The sequence below is a fragment of the Balaenoptera acutorostrata genome, chromosome 3 (genome assembly GCF_949987535.1).
Source record: "Balaenoptera acutorostrata chromosome 3, mBalAcu1.1, whole genome shotgun sequence".
In the NCBI taxonomy this organism is placed as follows: domain Eukaryota; kingdom Metazoa; phylum Chordata; class Mammalia; order Artiodactyla; family Balaenopteridae; genus Balaenoptera; species Balaenoptera acutorostrata.
The window spans coordinates 66173886-66189465 of NC_080066.1; the positions used below are offsets into that span (position 1 = coordinate 66173886).

At 44.3% G+C, this 15580-nt stretch overlaps 1 protein-coding gene across 1 annotated transcript in view; it reads right to left on the reverse strand.

Annotated features, from left to right (window-relative positions):
- The window catches only part of THSD4 (thrombospondin type 1 domain containing 4), a 584405-nt gene that overhangs the window by 448690 nt on the left and 120135 nt on the right, over window positions 1-15580 (reverse strand). The window contains exon 6 of the mRNA XM_057544214.1: window positions 4623-4725. Coding sequence (XP_057400197.1) covers window positions 4623-4725 — 103 coding nt within the window. The remainder of the gene's footprint in view (window positions 1-4622; window positions 4726-15580) is intronic.

Sequence of the window (15580 nt, forward strand, 5' to 3'; positions counted from 1 at the left end):
TCCACCTCTGCCCCTCAGAGCTTTAGTCAAGGAGAAGAAATGGTCTCAGTGGCTCAGGGGGCTATGGCTATTAGAGACCATGTGGCACCTTTAATATTTCCTGGAGCAAAATCTACTCTCCTTGCAAGCAGCCTAGTAAAAGTCTCCTGGACTTAGAAGGAAGGCACTGTTGGAGCTCCCTGCCTGTGCTAGTCATTAGGGCTGGTCACGGATATTCAATTTCTCCTCCTTTGAGCACACAGTGGGATGGGTACCTCCCTGCTGCCCTTGAAGTTAAGTGTGACATGCCACTTGCTGTGGCCAATGAGATGTGAGCAGAAACAACAGGGATTGCTTCCAGTAGAAGCTTTAAGAACCCATGTGTGATTCACTTGCTCCCTTTCCCTGCCTCAGTGGAAGCAGAAGTTGAGGTGCAGCTTCTATCAGCCTGGGTCCCCGAATGAGCAGAATACTTACTACATTACACAGGTAGCATGAGCATAAGACAAACTTTTGTTCATGTCATTAGGGATTTGGAGGCTCTTTGTTCATTAGGATTTGGGGGCTCTTTGTTCCTGCAGCATAAGCTACTAAGCCCTGACAGATACAGTGGCCCTGGTCACATGACCACTTAGCAACCTCCAATTTCTGACTCAGCCTCACTTTTGGCTTCTGGATTTGCACTCTATTTAGTTCAGCTACTGGGGACACACGGTGCACTTATGGTACTCCAATACAAAGCTGTCCCTGGTTTATGGATTAAGACTGATGCTTGCTGCTGAATAGCCCACAGTGACCCAGCAAAACTCTAGATTCTAGGGCCGCCCAGCCCCAACACTCTAGTCATGAAAACAGGTACAATTTTCCCCAATGCACCTAAAAAAAGTCTATTAAAGAAGACTTTCCCATTATAGCTAGGTTGACCATATAATTTATTGTCCAAAGTGGTTTTGAATGAAGGGGGACTAGGGTGACAGGCATGAACTATATCACTATCCTGAGTAAACAGGGACGCAGAGGCGCTGGAATTCTATTTCTATCGTCTTTACGGTATTAGGTCTATGAGAAAAATTCCTAGAGGCATTATCTTAGGACAGATCACCATATCCAGGAAATGCATTTAAAAGCCTAAGAAGAAGCATGTGGAGAAATTAATGTGTTTATCAGAGACTGTACTCTGCTTTTACTATTCTGTGTGGCATTGGACTGAATGAGTGCAGCTGTTTCCCTAAGTAGGCACGTGCAAATAGCAGTAGACTTCCAAGCAAAACCAAGAGCCGAATGCAAAATCCAGCCGTAAAGTATGAACACCCTGCAGAAACATTAACAGCGTCTTCCTCCCACTGGTCAGCCTGGGAGTCATTTAAAAGGAGAGAGGACAAAATCAAGAAAACAATCTTAGCAGCAAGAAGAATTGTTTAAAGAAAGCCAAAGTAAATGCAGCTTCGGTGACTATGGGATCCTCTTCTAGGCATGTGAGACATATTAACGTCAATAAATATTTTTAAAGAATGCTGAATTTTCTAGGCAAAGTAACAAACACAGTGTAGAAGATAGCTGATTTCTTTAGTCTGCTGCTAGTCTGCATTTTTCTTTTCTTTGTAAAATACCAGGATTCTAATTGCCTTCTTCAAACTTTCAGGGCTTATGGCCAAAAAGTAGATAATAATTTCTGTAGAAGATTCTGTTTTTCCGTCTGTCCCAATCCCCTCTTCCCCACCTCCGCTTGCTGGGATGTGTGTTTCCCACCAGAGGGTCGATCACATGACCTGAGTTAGCCCAACGACCCTCTCAGGCCCTGAACTCAGGTCCAGGGATGGGGATATGATCCAAAGAAGATCACAGTGTGGTTTTTCTGAGATTGAAACCATCACTAGGCATGCTAGTTTTCTAGGCTGCCGTAACAAATTACAAAAAACTGGGTGGTTTAAAACAACATAAATTTATTCTCTCCCAGTTCTGGAGGCTGGAAATTCAAAATCAAGGTGTTGGCAGGGCCATGTTCCCTCTGCAATCTCTGGGGAAGAATCTTTCTGTGCCTTCTCCTGGTTTCGGGTGCTTTCCCGAAATCCTTGGTGTTCCTTGACTTGTAGCTGCATCACTCTAATCTCCACCTTGGTCGTCACGTGGCCATCTTCCCTCTGTCTCTGTGCCCGAGTGTTCCCTGTATGTGTGTCTCTGTGCCTCTTCTCTTTTTATAAGGGCACCAGTCATATTGGATAAGGGCCCACCCTAATCCAGTATGACTTCTTCTTAACTTGCACCTTAATTACCATGCAAAGACCCTATTTCCAAATAAGCAAATTCATAGGTATCAAGGATAAACATATCTTTTTGGGGGGACACAATTCAACCCACAGCACTAGATAAGACAGAGTCTTTCTCACTATGATTGCAAGTTCAAAGCCATGTAAACCTGCCCATCCACCTGAGAAGTAAGTAAACAGACCCAAGAGATGGAGGAAGATAGAGAAAAGCAGGGTCCTAATATTATTGAATTCCTGGAATGCAGCCATATCTGAATCGCAGCCAACCTCTTGGACTTCCCAGTAACATGGCCAACAAAATATCTTTCTTGTTTATATATAGGTAGGTTGGATTTCGGTCACTAACAACCAAGAGTTCTAATTAATATACGCACCAGTGAATTGTGCTATATAATGTGAATCCAAAGAGCTCCCCATATCTGGATGGGGAAGAGCGGGTGGGTTATATATGAAAAAGATTAGCCATGAGTTGGTAACTGTTGAAACTAAGTGACGGGTAAATAGGAGGTTATTATTATACGATTATACTATTCTCTCTATTTTTACATATGTTTGAAATTTTCCAAAATAAAAAGTTAAATCAAATGTTCAAAAAAGCCTCCTCCCCTCCCCCTGCCAGGACCCACAATTAAAATCCAGCACAAATCAGGGCAAACAAAAGAACAGAAAAGGTAGAATCATACATAAACCAGACAATAGCAGGCATCCACAGGGAATATTGATAATCGGGGAAAATATTAGCACAAGTTTTCTTTGCGGGATGCAAAGGGCTTTTGATATTAGACCTGAGTCTACCAGGCTTGACAGGATCAGGTGGCTGGCAGATGACCACCCTGAACTAAGCAGAGAGGGTTGGGCAATGGGGCTCCAGCTCCAGGGGAAACAAAGCGGAGCACAGGGCAAGGCTGGAGGAATTCGCCTTTCTTCCCAGTGAATCACGGCAAAGCAGCTATTATTATCCACAGCCAGCAATAAAGCAAGGGTGCAGCTCAGACAAAATGCTCTAAATGCTCACTGACAAGTACTGTTGTTCTGACACAAGAATGTATTTCACAGGTTATGAAACACCCATGATTCTGTGCCTTAATTTAAGCCAGAGTCACCAGCTCTTCTGAAATCCTGCCTCTCTCTCGGATTAGAGGTTCTCAACCCCAGCTGCTCATTAGAATTACTTGGGATCTTTAAAAAATCCTCATGCCCAGGCTGCACCCCAAACCAAGTAAATCACAATCTCTGGGAGTGGTGCCCAGGCATCAGTATTTCTAGAAGGCTCTTCAGCGATTCTAGTGGGCAGTGGTCATGAAACCACTTTGAGAATCCAATCAAGGCTACAGACTCTTCTCTGAGAAAAATGCACAGACAAGAATAATTCTGCATTCCATTTCAGGGCAGACATCAATCCTGCCTTCTCCTCCTCAAGGGCTTACACCAAGGCACAACCTTCCACATTTGGACATTGATTCTGTAATGGAATCCGCACAACTCACTATCAAGCCCTCCCCAGGACAATTTCTCCAGAGATCAGACATAACAGCAGTGCTCCACACACTGGGTTGTGGCCCAGCCCAGCTGCCCCAGGCACCGCCTTGGGCTGACGCTGAGCAGAGCCCTTCAGCTGGACACTGAGGGCAGCTGCACTCTCTCCTCTGGCCAGCATGGCTGTCGGTATTGAACCCCACAAGTTTTGCTTGACCCATCACCACTTTGGAGCCTACTTTCTCTGTGACGGGAAGATATATCTCAGAATTTAACACTTCTCAGCCCAAAAGCCATGCTATCATCTGGGTTTCAACAAAGGAAAGTGACTCCAAGATCTACAACAGTACTGACAAGCTCTACCAATATCAGATCTCCCATCATTTTGAAAAGGCAGGAGGAACCTTGGTCCCAAGGGCAATGGCTACCTACCACACTTCATCTTTGGAAAAAGCATTCAAGGCTCTGCCAACACAAAAGCCAAACAACTGCCAACCCTACAACTCTACATGCTCTCTTAAGCCACCACACCAGCGCTTGCAGCAGGAACCAAGGAAAAGGGAAACTCCATCCCTGCTCACTCCTCACAACCTTAGCTTGAAACTCTCGCTCTAACCCATTCCTCAAACCCTGCTCCGTCTCACTCATCCTGCCGTCCTCAGACACTGCTTGTTTCAGTCAATGCCTCATCCATCTGACTGATGGTCCAGGTGTCACCTGAGTTACATTACCTTTGGTAAAGACCCCTACCGGCTCCCCCTTGCCCTGGGGGTCACACTTTCTCCCTCATTGTCACTCTAGCCAGGATCACACCAATTCCTCCAGCAATAACCAAAGGGCTACAGGGTTGGAGAACAGACAGAAAATTATTGCTGTGGACAGGGCTAGGGCTATTCTTACCTTCTGCAAACGGTTCCCATTCATAAAACCGGCCCATGAACGGCTTGTTGTTGTAGGATGCACATTGTACCTCCCAGATACTTCTACTGCTTTCTGGACACACCTAATAAAGCAGATATTAAACATGCAATTAGTGTCCATATCTCTTCATGGCCCCAGCCAAATCCCAGGAGACCCCTCCAATGTTAAATGTCAGTCCTCCTCCACCAAAACCTGGGGTTCTACAAATGTGCTGATCATCTATATCGAAAATTTTAAATGCAGATCCCAAGGCTTCATTCCAAGTTTACTAAATCAGAAACTTTGGAAGGACACTAAAGTTTTAACACGCTCCCCGTGTTAAGTTTTTCCATACCATAATTTGAGAACCACCGACCCAAACCTGCTCCTGACAAAGTGGTCTGCTCGCCTCCTTCAAAGAGGCCATCCATTTCCATCTGTTTGACTTTTTTCATGCCATTCCTGTGTGTGGGATAATATTCACAGCAAACAGGTACAGCGCTCTTAGCAGGTGCAGGCACTATTTAAGCATATTTCACATATTAACTAACTTAATCTTCACGATGACCAATGTGATTGATACGGTATTTTTAGATTTTTTTCACAGGTGAGCAAACTGAGGCACGAAGCAGCCACACAGCCAGTGAGGACAGAGGCTGGATTGAACCCCAAAATGTCTGGTGCCCACCAGGCTCTCTCTCAGTGTCCTCCCATCCTGTCTAAATTCTGGTCTAAATTCTCTCCACCATCTAAAGCAAGAGCTCCTAGCCTTCGGCATGCAAAAGAACCACCCAGAGAGCTCCTGGGAGATGCAAACTCCTGGATACCTCCCCCAAGGATTATTATTCAGTAAATCTGGCATGAGGCCCCGTAATCTGTATTTTGTCAAACTATCCAGATAATTCTGATACACTAGACTACTCAAAGAAAACATCCAGCTCCCTCTGGTTTCTTTCCTTTTTTTTTAAACAGCTATCTCTATTTTTTTTTATTAATTTATTTATTTTTGGCTGTGTTAGGTCTTCGTTGCTGCGCGCAGGCTTTCTCTAGTTGTGGCGAGCGGGGGCTACTCTTCCTTGCGGTGCGTGGGCTTCTCATTGCAGTGGCTTCTCTTGTTGCACAGCACGGGCTCTAGGCGCGCGGGCTTCAGTGGTTGTGGCGCACGGGCTTAGTTGCTCCGCAGCATGTGGGATCTTCCCGGACCAGGGCTCGAACTCGTGTCCCCTGCACTGGCAGGCAGATTCTTACCCACTGCACCACCAGGGAAGTCCCATTTATAAATGATAAATATGAGCAAAATGTGACATAAATGTGAGATAAGATCAGAATCTCTCATTTAAAGCTAGGATCTAGCTTTTTAAAACTAGCAACACTCTGTTTAAGTGTAAGGTGTGTGTGTGTGGTGAGGGGGTGTTTTAATAATCAGACAGGAAAGGCATCTGGCCCCTTAAATATTAAAACCTCTGTATAGAAGTCTCTGGAATAAACTGCTAATATGATAGCTCAAGTCCTGAAGGATTTAGAAAGAAATCTAAACATGTATCAGAAACATCAGGTCTCGTGGAAGATGAGGGAACAGAGGGAGAAATGAAACCAGGTGGAAGGAAAAACATCCCCTGCTTGATAAAGGGCACTTGGGGAGGCTGCTGGGACAAACACTCAGGGTGGTCATAACCCTGCTGTGGCCTGAGCCAAACCATATGGAGCAAGAAACCATGTGAAGTAGAACGTGATGGAAACTGGTGGGGGGAAAAGGGCTGGAAGGATGGGCAGGGCCGGCTTAGCTCTGACAAGGGGTGAGAAGCTGACAGGCTGGGGAAGGCAGTCTCCAAGGGCTCTGGAAGCCAAGCCGCTGGTGGTCCTGAAGCCGGAACCGTGTAGGCTTCCCAGCAATACCAGCTGCCTCCATGAAGGATTTGGAGTTAAGATGCTTGTTACAACCCTTTGGCCAGAACCAAAGTTCGACTAGGATGGGCTCAGCTGGGCAGCTTGGGAGTAAGTACCATCCTTGCGATGAGAAAGGATCGCTAAGGGGTTTGTTAAAAATACAGATTCTCGGGCTTCGCCCCAGTGGAGGGTGGGCAAGAGGGCCAGGAATATACACTCGAAGTGTTCCCTCTGGCGCAGCCAGCCTGGCACCAGACTATGCAGCCGCAATTAAGAGCCACTCCCAAGCCTCAATCACACGCCGAATTACTTAACATGAAATCACAGTGCGAGAGCAGAAGAAAAGCAAATCCAACCCCTTTAATTTAAAGATGAGGAAACAGAGGTGTGGCGAAGCGGGGTACCTTACCAGAGGTCCCACGGTGACATAGAGACAGAGCCTAGAATGCTGACCACCCACCCTGGCCATCACTAGAAGCTCGAGATCCGCTGCTGGGTGGGTGGCAGGTTTTCATAATGGAAAGAGACCAGCACAAGTGGGCCAAATGTCCCGTTCCTCAAATAACTACGTAAAGCCAAGCTTCTCTGAATGAGGCTCCAGCCAGAAGCCACCCTAATTAACCTAGTGGCAATTACCAGAATTAGAAGCTGTAGACCTAACTTAGCCAGTCTGTTTAACCTCTTTCTACCCATCAGTAACATAGTGCCAATGGGCTGGACCACGAAACAACACACCTTCAGAATCACTTTGAATTGCTCGATATTTGATGATATAAATGCATATTTCATGCCATGGAAAGCAGTCCACAATCCATTAAGTGAAAAAAGTGATTATGTGTGTGGGGTGTGTGTGTGTAGAGAGAGAGACTAAAAGTGTTATCTCTGGAAGGTGGGTTATAGAAGTTTTCTTTTTACAGTTAACTTTTGGTTTATTTGTACTGTCTAATTTCTCTACAATAAATATATGACATTTATGTAATAAAAATATATCCGTATTGAGCCCTTCCAAACACATAGCCACGCAAAGCTGGAAGGGCTCAACACTGATAACATTTTTATCAGTGTTTTTAATGCTAATGCCTGGTGCTCTTATTATAGCCATAAGCACCTGCCTAATCAACCAGCTACCTGTGATGCGTCATTCAGGATACCCTGTCCCTGGTCATCAACAAGTTCTTTATATTTGAGTGTGGCCCAGTTACCTCCTGAGGCCAGAGGGCTTAACGTGGCATCAGACCCACAGTGAGGCATCAGGTGCTGAAGCAGCAAATCCACCTACAGTTGCCAGGAGGCAGCTGAGCCCAGAGGTTGACTATGGTATCCAGCGAGCACCTAGCATGGGAAGGTGCAGCAGGAGGTAACAAGGTGCTCTGGAAGATGGGGGTCTCCCTGTGTGTGACCCTGAGCAGGGACCCACAAGACGCCAGGTGAGCTGCCAGTTAAAGGCAGGACACTACTTCCTGGGGAGGAGAGAGACCTGGCCAGAGAAATGCAAGCCTCACAGAGTCCAGATATGGAACTGGGCTACTGAGACAGAATTATGGTACAGGTGAGGAACACAGATGCCTGGGGTGATAATGACGATGATGGTGTTAAGAATAGCTAATTTTTATTGACACTTACTAAATGTCAGCCACTCCACCATATGATTTATGTACATTTGCTCATTTAATCCGGACAACCACTGTTATATCCATTTTACAGATGAGGAAGCCAAGGCAAAGAAAAGTTAAATGAGCTGCCCAAGACCGCAGGGGGAGTCAGGATTTGAACCCAGAACCCACAACAGTAACCACTATGCCACAGTGCCCCTCAAGAATGTGTGGATAGTAGTTAATTTGCAATGGGTCCTCAGACAAGAGGGCCGTAAACTTCTTCTTGCCTACTGTCAGGAGAAGTCCTGGAGATCAAGTTCAGATTCAGCCTCTGAGGCCTACTGAAGTGGCCCCAGCAACAAGGATCAGGGAGCCGTGGATTGAGGATGAAAACCAAGGAGGGCTGGGGAATTTCTGTTTCATGTCTCTTTTGTAGATTACATCTGTTTGTACTTATACTATTATCAGTATGAGATCTCCTCTCATTTTAACAGACTCTCTGAAGTTAAAACTTCCAGGTTACAGATCATTTTACATTTGTTATATTTTAAGTGGGTTGTTTCCTGATGCCATAGACTGAGTCACCCTCACCTTATCAGTAACTGTCTCTTTATTACACTGTGAGTTGGCTTTGGGCAGATTTCCTGCAGACAGCTGATCCTTTCCATGGGCACGGATTCTTATAATCTTCAGGCCAGAAAACTGAAACAAGGGAAAAGCCATGTAGATAGAGATCAGGCTCATTCAGGATGGGGCCAGCTAAGACCGGAGCTTTATAGCCAAGGAATGGCACTGGGAGATAACTTCCCTTCAAATGACTCCTTTCCACCACAAAGAGGGAGGGATATTCCCACTGGTCTCTTATGGGAAGAAGAATAAAGATGTACTTTAATATAATGAGCTGAATCCTGATAAAGCACTTCAGGCCCTATCCAAAGTTCCATCTAGACAACTGCCTGGAGTTGCTATGAGTCACAAAGAGTATTATGGAAACTCTGACTATGTTTCTAGTGACCCTGGTTAATCTGAGATGACAACTGCCCGTATGTAACTTCACTGCTCAAGAGGCCGCTGTCGGTGATCACACAATTAACTTTCAGTAATTAATTACTTTCAGTTCCCCAGGAGACTGAAGAGTATCATCCCCAATGAAGATGACACCAAGGAACATGACCTTGGGGTCTGCCTGGGTCCAATATGCATTTTTGTTTTTGCCCTTTGCATTGCTCTGGATTCAATCAAAAGACCGGCTACCATAGCAACACATGATGTATTTAACATCACCACAGTGAAAAAAAAATCTAAAGAAAAAAATCTAGAAAATGTCCCTGTACTGCCATGAGAAAGTGGCTATGTGACCTTGGGCAAAGCAGTTTGCTCTTCTAAACCTAAATGACTGCATTTCAATAACAAGCCCTGTGCCACTCCCCTCACCCCCTAACCCGGGAATTCTGTGAGGAGTAAACTAGTAATATATTAAAGTTTCTAGCTCATAGTAATGCTCAATAAATGTTAGCTGAATTGGAATCAAAGAAGACATCAAAGATGAATCCAGCAGTTCCAGAAGCTGTTAAGTGCCCGACAGGCAGGTGTTCTGAGCAAACATTCCCTTCTTTTCTCTTCTACAGATGGAAGATGGGCTTTGTTTCCCATCATCTTGTTATATGATATAGAATCATATAACCATGGACCAAAATTTCTTACAAGTTATCCAGCACAGTTTTCAAATATGTTTAATATCTGCTTTCTCAAGTCACTTGGAACAAACTCAACCTCACGAAAACTCTTCTGCCACCTCCTACCACTTCCAGGGCCCTCTAGACAGTCAGTGAATTGGTTCGTCCAAAAGAGCTGGGTAAAGGCTTTGGATTTAAAAAACAAAAAACAAATAACTGAGGTTTTCTTAGTTCTCAAACACTTTTTTTTTTTCCTATCCAAGTTCATACTGTTCTCCTAGAGAAAGGAGTTTCTCTCTTATTCAATAAATACATCAAAGACCCAAAGGATATTACTATAACTAAGCCCATCCATTCACCTGGGAGAACCCTATTTTTTTAAATACTCTGTACAGGGCTTCCCGGGTGGCGCAGTGGTTAAGAACCCGCCTGCCAGTGCAGGGGACACGGGTTCGAGCCCTGGTCCAGGAAGATCCCACATGCCGCGGAACAACTAAGCCCGTGCACCACAACTACCGAGCCTGCACTCTGGAATCCGCATGCCACAACTACTGAAGCCCGTGTGCCTAGAGCCTGTGCTGGGCAACAAGAGAAGCCACCACAGTGAGAAGCCCATGCACCGCAAGGAAGAGTAGCTCCCGCTCACCACAACTAGAGAAAGCCCACGTGCAGCAACAAAGACCCAATGCAGCCAAAAATAAATAAATTAAATAAATAAATTTATAAAAATAAATAAATAAATAAATACTCTGTACACATGTCTATACAAACCTAGGCTTACCCCAGGAATGCTTGTTTATTTCTCTCTCTTTAGATTATGAATGTATCTCTATGCCTGTAAGAAGGTCTGAAAGAGAATATCTTTTTTTCTAACTAACCAGGAAGTATGTGGCAAAATGTAAACTTAAATTCAAAGCTCCTACTCCCCCAGGGAGCATAAATTTCTCAGTGGCTACTTTAGGGATCACATTAATAAGACTGGTTTCTTCCCCTCTGCTATCTGCTGAGGCAGGATGTGAAATTCCTTCAAAGGCAAATAGTCACTCTGCCCCTACTATGTGTCAGGTGTTGCAAGCATTGAGGAGACAGAGAAAAATCCCTCATAATAGTCTCTCGCAGGGATTTCACAGGCCAAGGTAAAACAAAACAAAACAAAACAAACAAAAATGAAACAGCCCAACAACAAATAAAACATAAACCAAAACACATAATGCAGTGAGAGGAATTTGGCGAACTGTTTGGGCACTACATTTCTAACCTTGCAAAATAAGGAGGGGACTGATCCTTTCTAATATTGATAAATCAAGACAATAAAAATTGTTAATATACTATATATAATAAAAATATAAGTGAAAATAAAATGTGGCTAGCAGAGGTCAGCAGAGTGGAAGGAAAGAGGATCATTTCTTCATCTTTCAGAGTAAGGAGTCAGAGAAAATTTGAAGTTGACACATCAAGAAGCAGAGATGTTGGTACACTATTTAGACTTATGGAGAGAATGAGAGTAAAACTTTTAAATGATTGACTGTGATTCCATCTTGGGAGAGGGACTAGGATATATATACCTGTCTCTACCACTGTGATATTTCTTCCTATTTGTACTACTTTTTATAATCATGAAAAGTGACAGTTGTGAACAATTCATATATATGTGTATGATTCACACATCTATATTTCATACCTATGAAATATATCTATATGAAATTTATTTGAATATTTATATTTAATATTTACGTGTTTAATATATTTAATATGTGTATGTTCACAAACTATTCATATACCTATTTCATATATATATATATGAAAGGCCACTTTTCATATACATATGAAAGTCAATAAGAGAACTTTCTATGGAAAACTGCCAGTGGTCTGAGAAGATGGAAAGCAGAATAATGCAAAAAGCACTGACACTAGCATATATTTCACAGATAAGGAGGCTGGTGACAAGCTCACGATAGGAGAAACCTACGCTGAGCCCTCAAGTTAGATGACCCGTCCATCCGCTAACTGGTCCCACATTTCCTGGCATGTTTTACACCTTACAGAACTGCACTGACTTCTTGACGCGGCCCATTTGCTAAGTTTCTCCTTAAACTGCTCGCAGGAAGTTGTCTGTCAGCTCCTAGTCTCATTTCATATGAGACTAGGAATGGGATAGAATTAGAATCTGCCTAAAGAGAGTTTAGCTATATTTGAGATTTGTCCAACATCTTCCCTTCATTTTCACTTACTTTGAGCCAGAAACAAGTCCACATGGATAAACCCATTGTCAGAAGTCAGTCCCACCCCAGGGAAATTTACTGGAGAGTCACTGATACCAGAACTCATCACAGCCATTGTTTGCTAAAAGCTGCTTTTTAGCCCCAGAGGTTTTTCCCCTTGAAATGTTAAGTGCACTCAGTCTAAATTCAGGATCATGCTTCCTTTGGCAGCAAAGCCCTTTAAAAACTCGAAAGCTTGCCCCCGCCTTGCACCTGGTGACTCCCTCCAGCCTCCCTGATCCAGAAGGAGCCTGTGTGTCAGTCCCCTCTCCAGGGAGGAAGCACTGAACTCAGTGCTTAAGAGAAGAAGGAGGGAGAGAGACACCTAGGTCTCCGGGACAAAGGGCATAAGGTGTCTTGGTTGGTTCATGTATTTTGCAAAAAATAACACAAAACCCCAGAAACAGCTAGTAGAAAAGAACTGTATTTTTACTACATCTCCACGGGCACCAGGAGGGATTGTGGTTTGGTTTTCTCCTTCCCCTGTGTCACCCCTATAAAGACTCTAGTTCTTTTGCTCCCAGCTCTTAACCTTCAATGAAAGTCCATGAAGAAGAAACTTATCTATTTCTTCGATTGCTTGAATACTTATAATTTTTAGCCCTAGCTGAGGAAGTGCAGGGCTGTGGATAAACCATGGACACCTCTGTGTTGCCCCTTCACTGCTGAAGACATACTTGCAGGTGAAGCCACCACTCATGGCAAAAGCATCTCATTCCACCGAGAGGTCCTCCAAGCGCTCCCTTCTTACGGGAGCGCAAAGGGGCTCTCGGATCCCTGTCACTCCCTCTTCCTAGAAAACTCTCCCTTCCGCTGGATCGCCTGCAGGAGGCCTTTGCTGCCTCCACCCAAGCCAGGTTCATTTCCACTACCTGGAGATTTCAAAGTGCCTACATAGCGTGTAGAGTGGTGCCTGTGCCCTGCGCTTGTTATTACCTATTTATGAGTCTCTCTCTCTCGCTGGACTTTGAGCTTAGGCTCAGAGCTTGCTCTAATTTCAGCGTCCCTGACCCCACTCAGTCAATGTCAGTGCCGTGCTTATGGTCTCCAAGCAAAAACCCGCAATAGTGAGCGACTTGGACTGTTGTACTAGTAGACGTCTAAGATGATGCCTGCTCGAAAAGACCACAGATTCTTTATTTTTACTGGAGTGTACCACCTTCACTTCCTCATACACATTGTAGGCAAGGAAAAAGAAAACCTTCCTTATTTTTAAAGTCTACATTCAGGGATAATGAGTGCTGCATTTATTACTGATACTGAAGTACTATTTCATAGAGGACATCTTATATGAACCGAATAATCCTAAAGACAAACTAGCACGCTTAAAATTCCCAGATGACATCAAAAGGTAGGGCTTAATATTAAACATGCACATTTGAGGGTATAAAGGCTTCATTGGCATGAAGTTATCTATAGGCTGACTTTTATCACTTTTAAACATGACCCATTACATTGAAAGCCACATCACAGCGAAAATGCTGGGTCTCTCAGCAATCTTGTTTTATTCTTGGGCAAAGGTAAGGGACTCTCAAGCACAGCCAACCCAAAGGACGAAAGGGGATTCTGAGCAAGTCTGACCATTTCATCCACAGTTCCATGACTCAGCCCTTAGGAATTGGGAGCTGTTCAGATATGCAGACATCTTACTCCATTCTTATCTTCAGCCACGTTCACTTATCCAGGTCCAAATGGTTTATTTACTAACAATGTGTCAGCACATGCCAAGCTCCTTTTACACATGACCTTATCTGAACCTCACATCAACCCTATGGAGCAGGTACTATTATTCTCCCCACTTCACAGATGATCCTCAAAGAGTTGAGTAACTTGTCCAAGGAAACTCAGCTCCCGGTGTTGGAGCTGGGGTTTGTATCCAGCTCAATTTAGCTCCCAAACTCACTGTCCCACACTGTCTTGCAGGCTTAACATCCAATTAAACCAGTTGATTAGAATTGTTTTCTGATTTTTCACTGTGTTTAAAACGTTTCTCACCCATCAATCTCATGTATGAAAGTCCAGCAAGACCATGTGATACTTCTGTATTCTGAGATGTTAAAGCATAAGTTTCCCATTAAGACCGTGATTATTTAAAGTGGATAGAAGGAGGCGGGAGGGAAAGGAGGGTCCCTACCACCTGGCAGTCACTGCAGCACCCAAGATCCTGAAACAATCCTGCGTTTTTGTCCTTGACTAAGCTGCTTCCTTGGCCCCAAATGCTCTTATCCCTTTTTTGGCCATCCTTGAAAGCCCAGCTCAATTGTTCCCTTCCCCAACCCTGTGGCCTCCTGCCCTGTGCTCTCAGAGCTCCCTCCCGCTCACTAAGTTCTCCAGCACCAAGTGCTACGACCTACAAGTAGCTGCATTTAGCACCTTCTCTGCTGTGTTGAGGGAGGGATTGTGACCAGTGATAAGATTGGGAAGCCTGCAAAAACATTTCCCCTAATTCAGACCACCCGTCATACGCATGACCTCACAGCTCACAACTGAGCCCTTTACCGTGGGGTAGTTTTAGAAAGGGGGCATTCCGTCAAGAACTGGGGTGGGATACACTGGGCACTTGGTTAAAGGGATGAAGTTCTGAAATCAGTGGATATTTCCAACCTACCCTGCGTTACTTTCCCTTCTTTTTCTTCTCCCAGATAATAACTGGGTGAGAACTCGAAATGTATGCATTATTTTCTAATTTTTGAAGAGGACATAAGTGATAACTTTCATTCCTTGTTCACAGTATTACCCTTCACCTCTTTCCTTTTTGAGTAGGAAGATTTACGTAATTGGGGGACTCATGCCATCCCCTCACTCGGACATCGAGGAGGATACGTACATGTCTTCATAAGGTCATTGATGATAAGATGCTGGAGCACATGGGTCCACGTGGAGGATGTGCAAATAAGACAACACAGAAGACGGAGACTGCTCTCCTTAGAAAGTCCCGATTGCAAAGTTGGTCCTTGGCTGATGTCTAGGAACTTGGATTTCAAAAGGGTTCCCACCACTCCCTAAGTGATAAGAGTGACTCACTATGCTCCAACTATATGCACAAGCAATATATTTTATGCTAAGCACCTGCTTTCCTTTTGGGAACCTGGAACTTCAGTATGTAGCAGGCAAAGGGTGCCTATGTGACTAGCCACCAATATAAACTTTGGCCACGGACTCTGTAATGAGCTTCCCTGGTAGACAACACTTCACGTGTGTAACAACTCATTGCTGAGGGAACGAAGTACATCCTGTGCAACTCCACAGGGACAGGACTGTGCCTGCTTTCCTCTGGACTTGGCCCCATGCACCTTTCTTTGTGCTGATGTTTCTCTGTATCCTTTCACTGTAATAAATCATAACTGTGCATACAACTATATGTTGAGTCCTGTGAGTCTTCCTAGCAAATCATTAAACCTAGGAGTGGTTTGGGGGATCACTAACACAGGGAGTTTTAAAGTGTCCACGGGGCATGGCCCAAGTCACAAGAAGCCATGGGCTTATAAAAAGAAGATATGTAGTAATGGGACCTCTAAGGAAAGCTATCTCTCAATAAG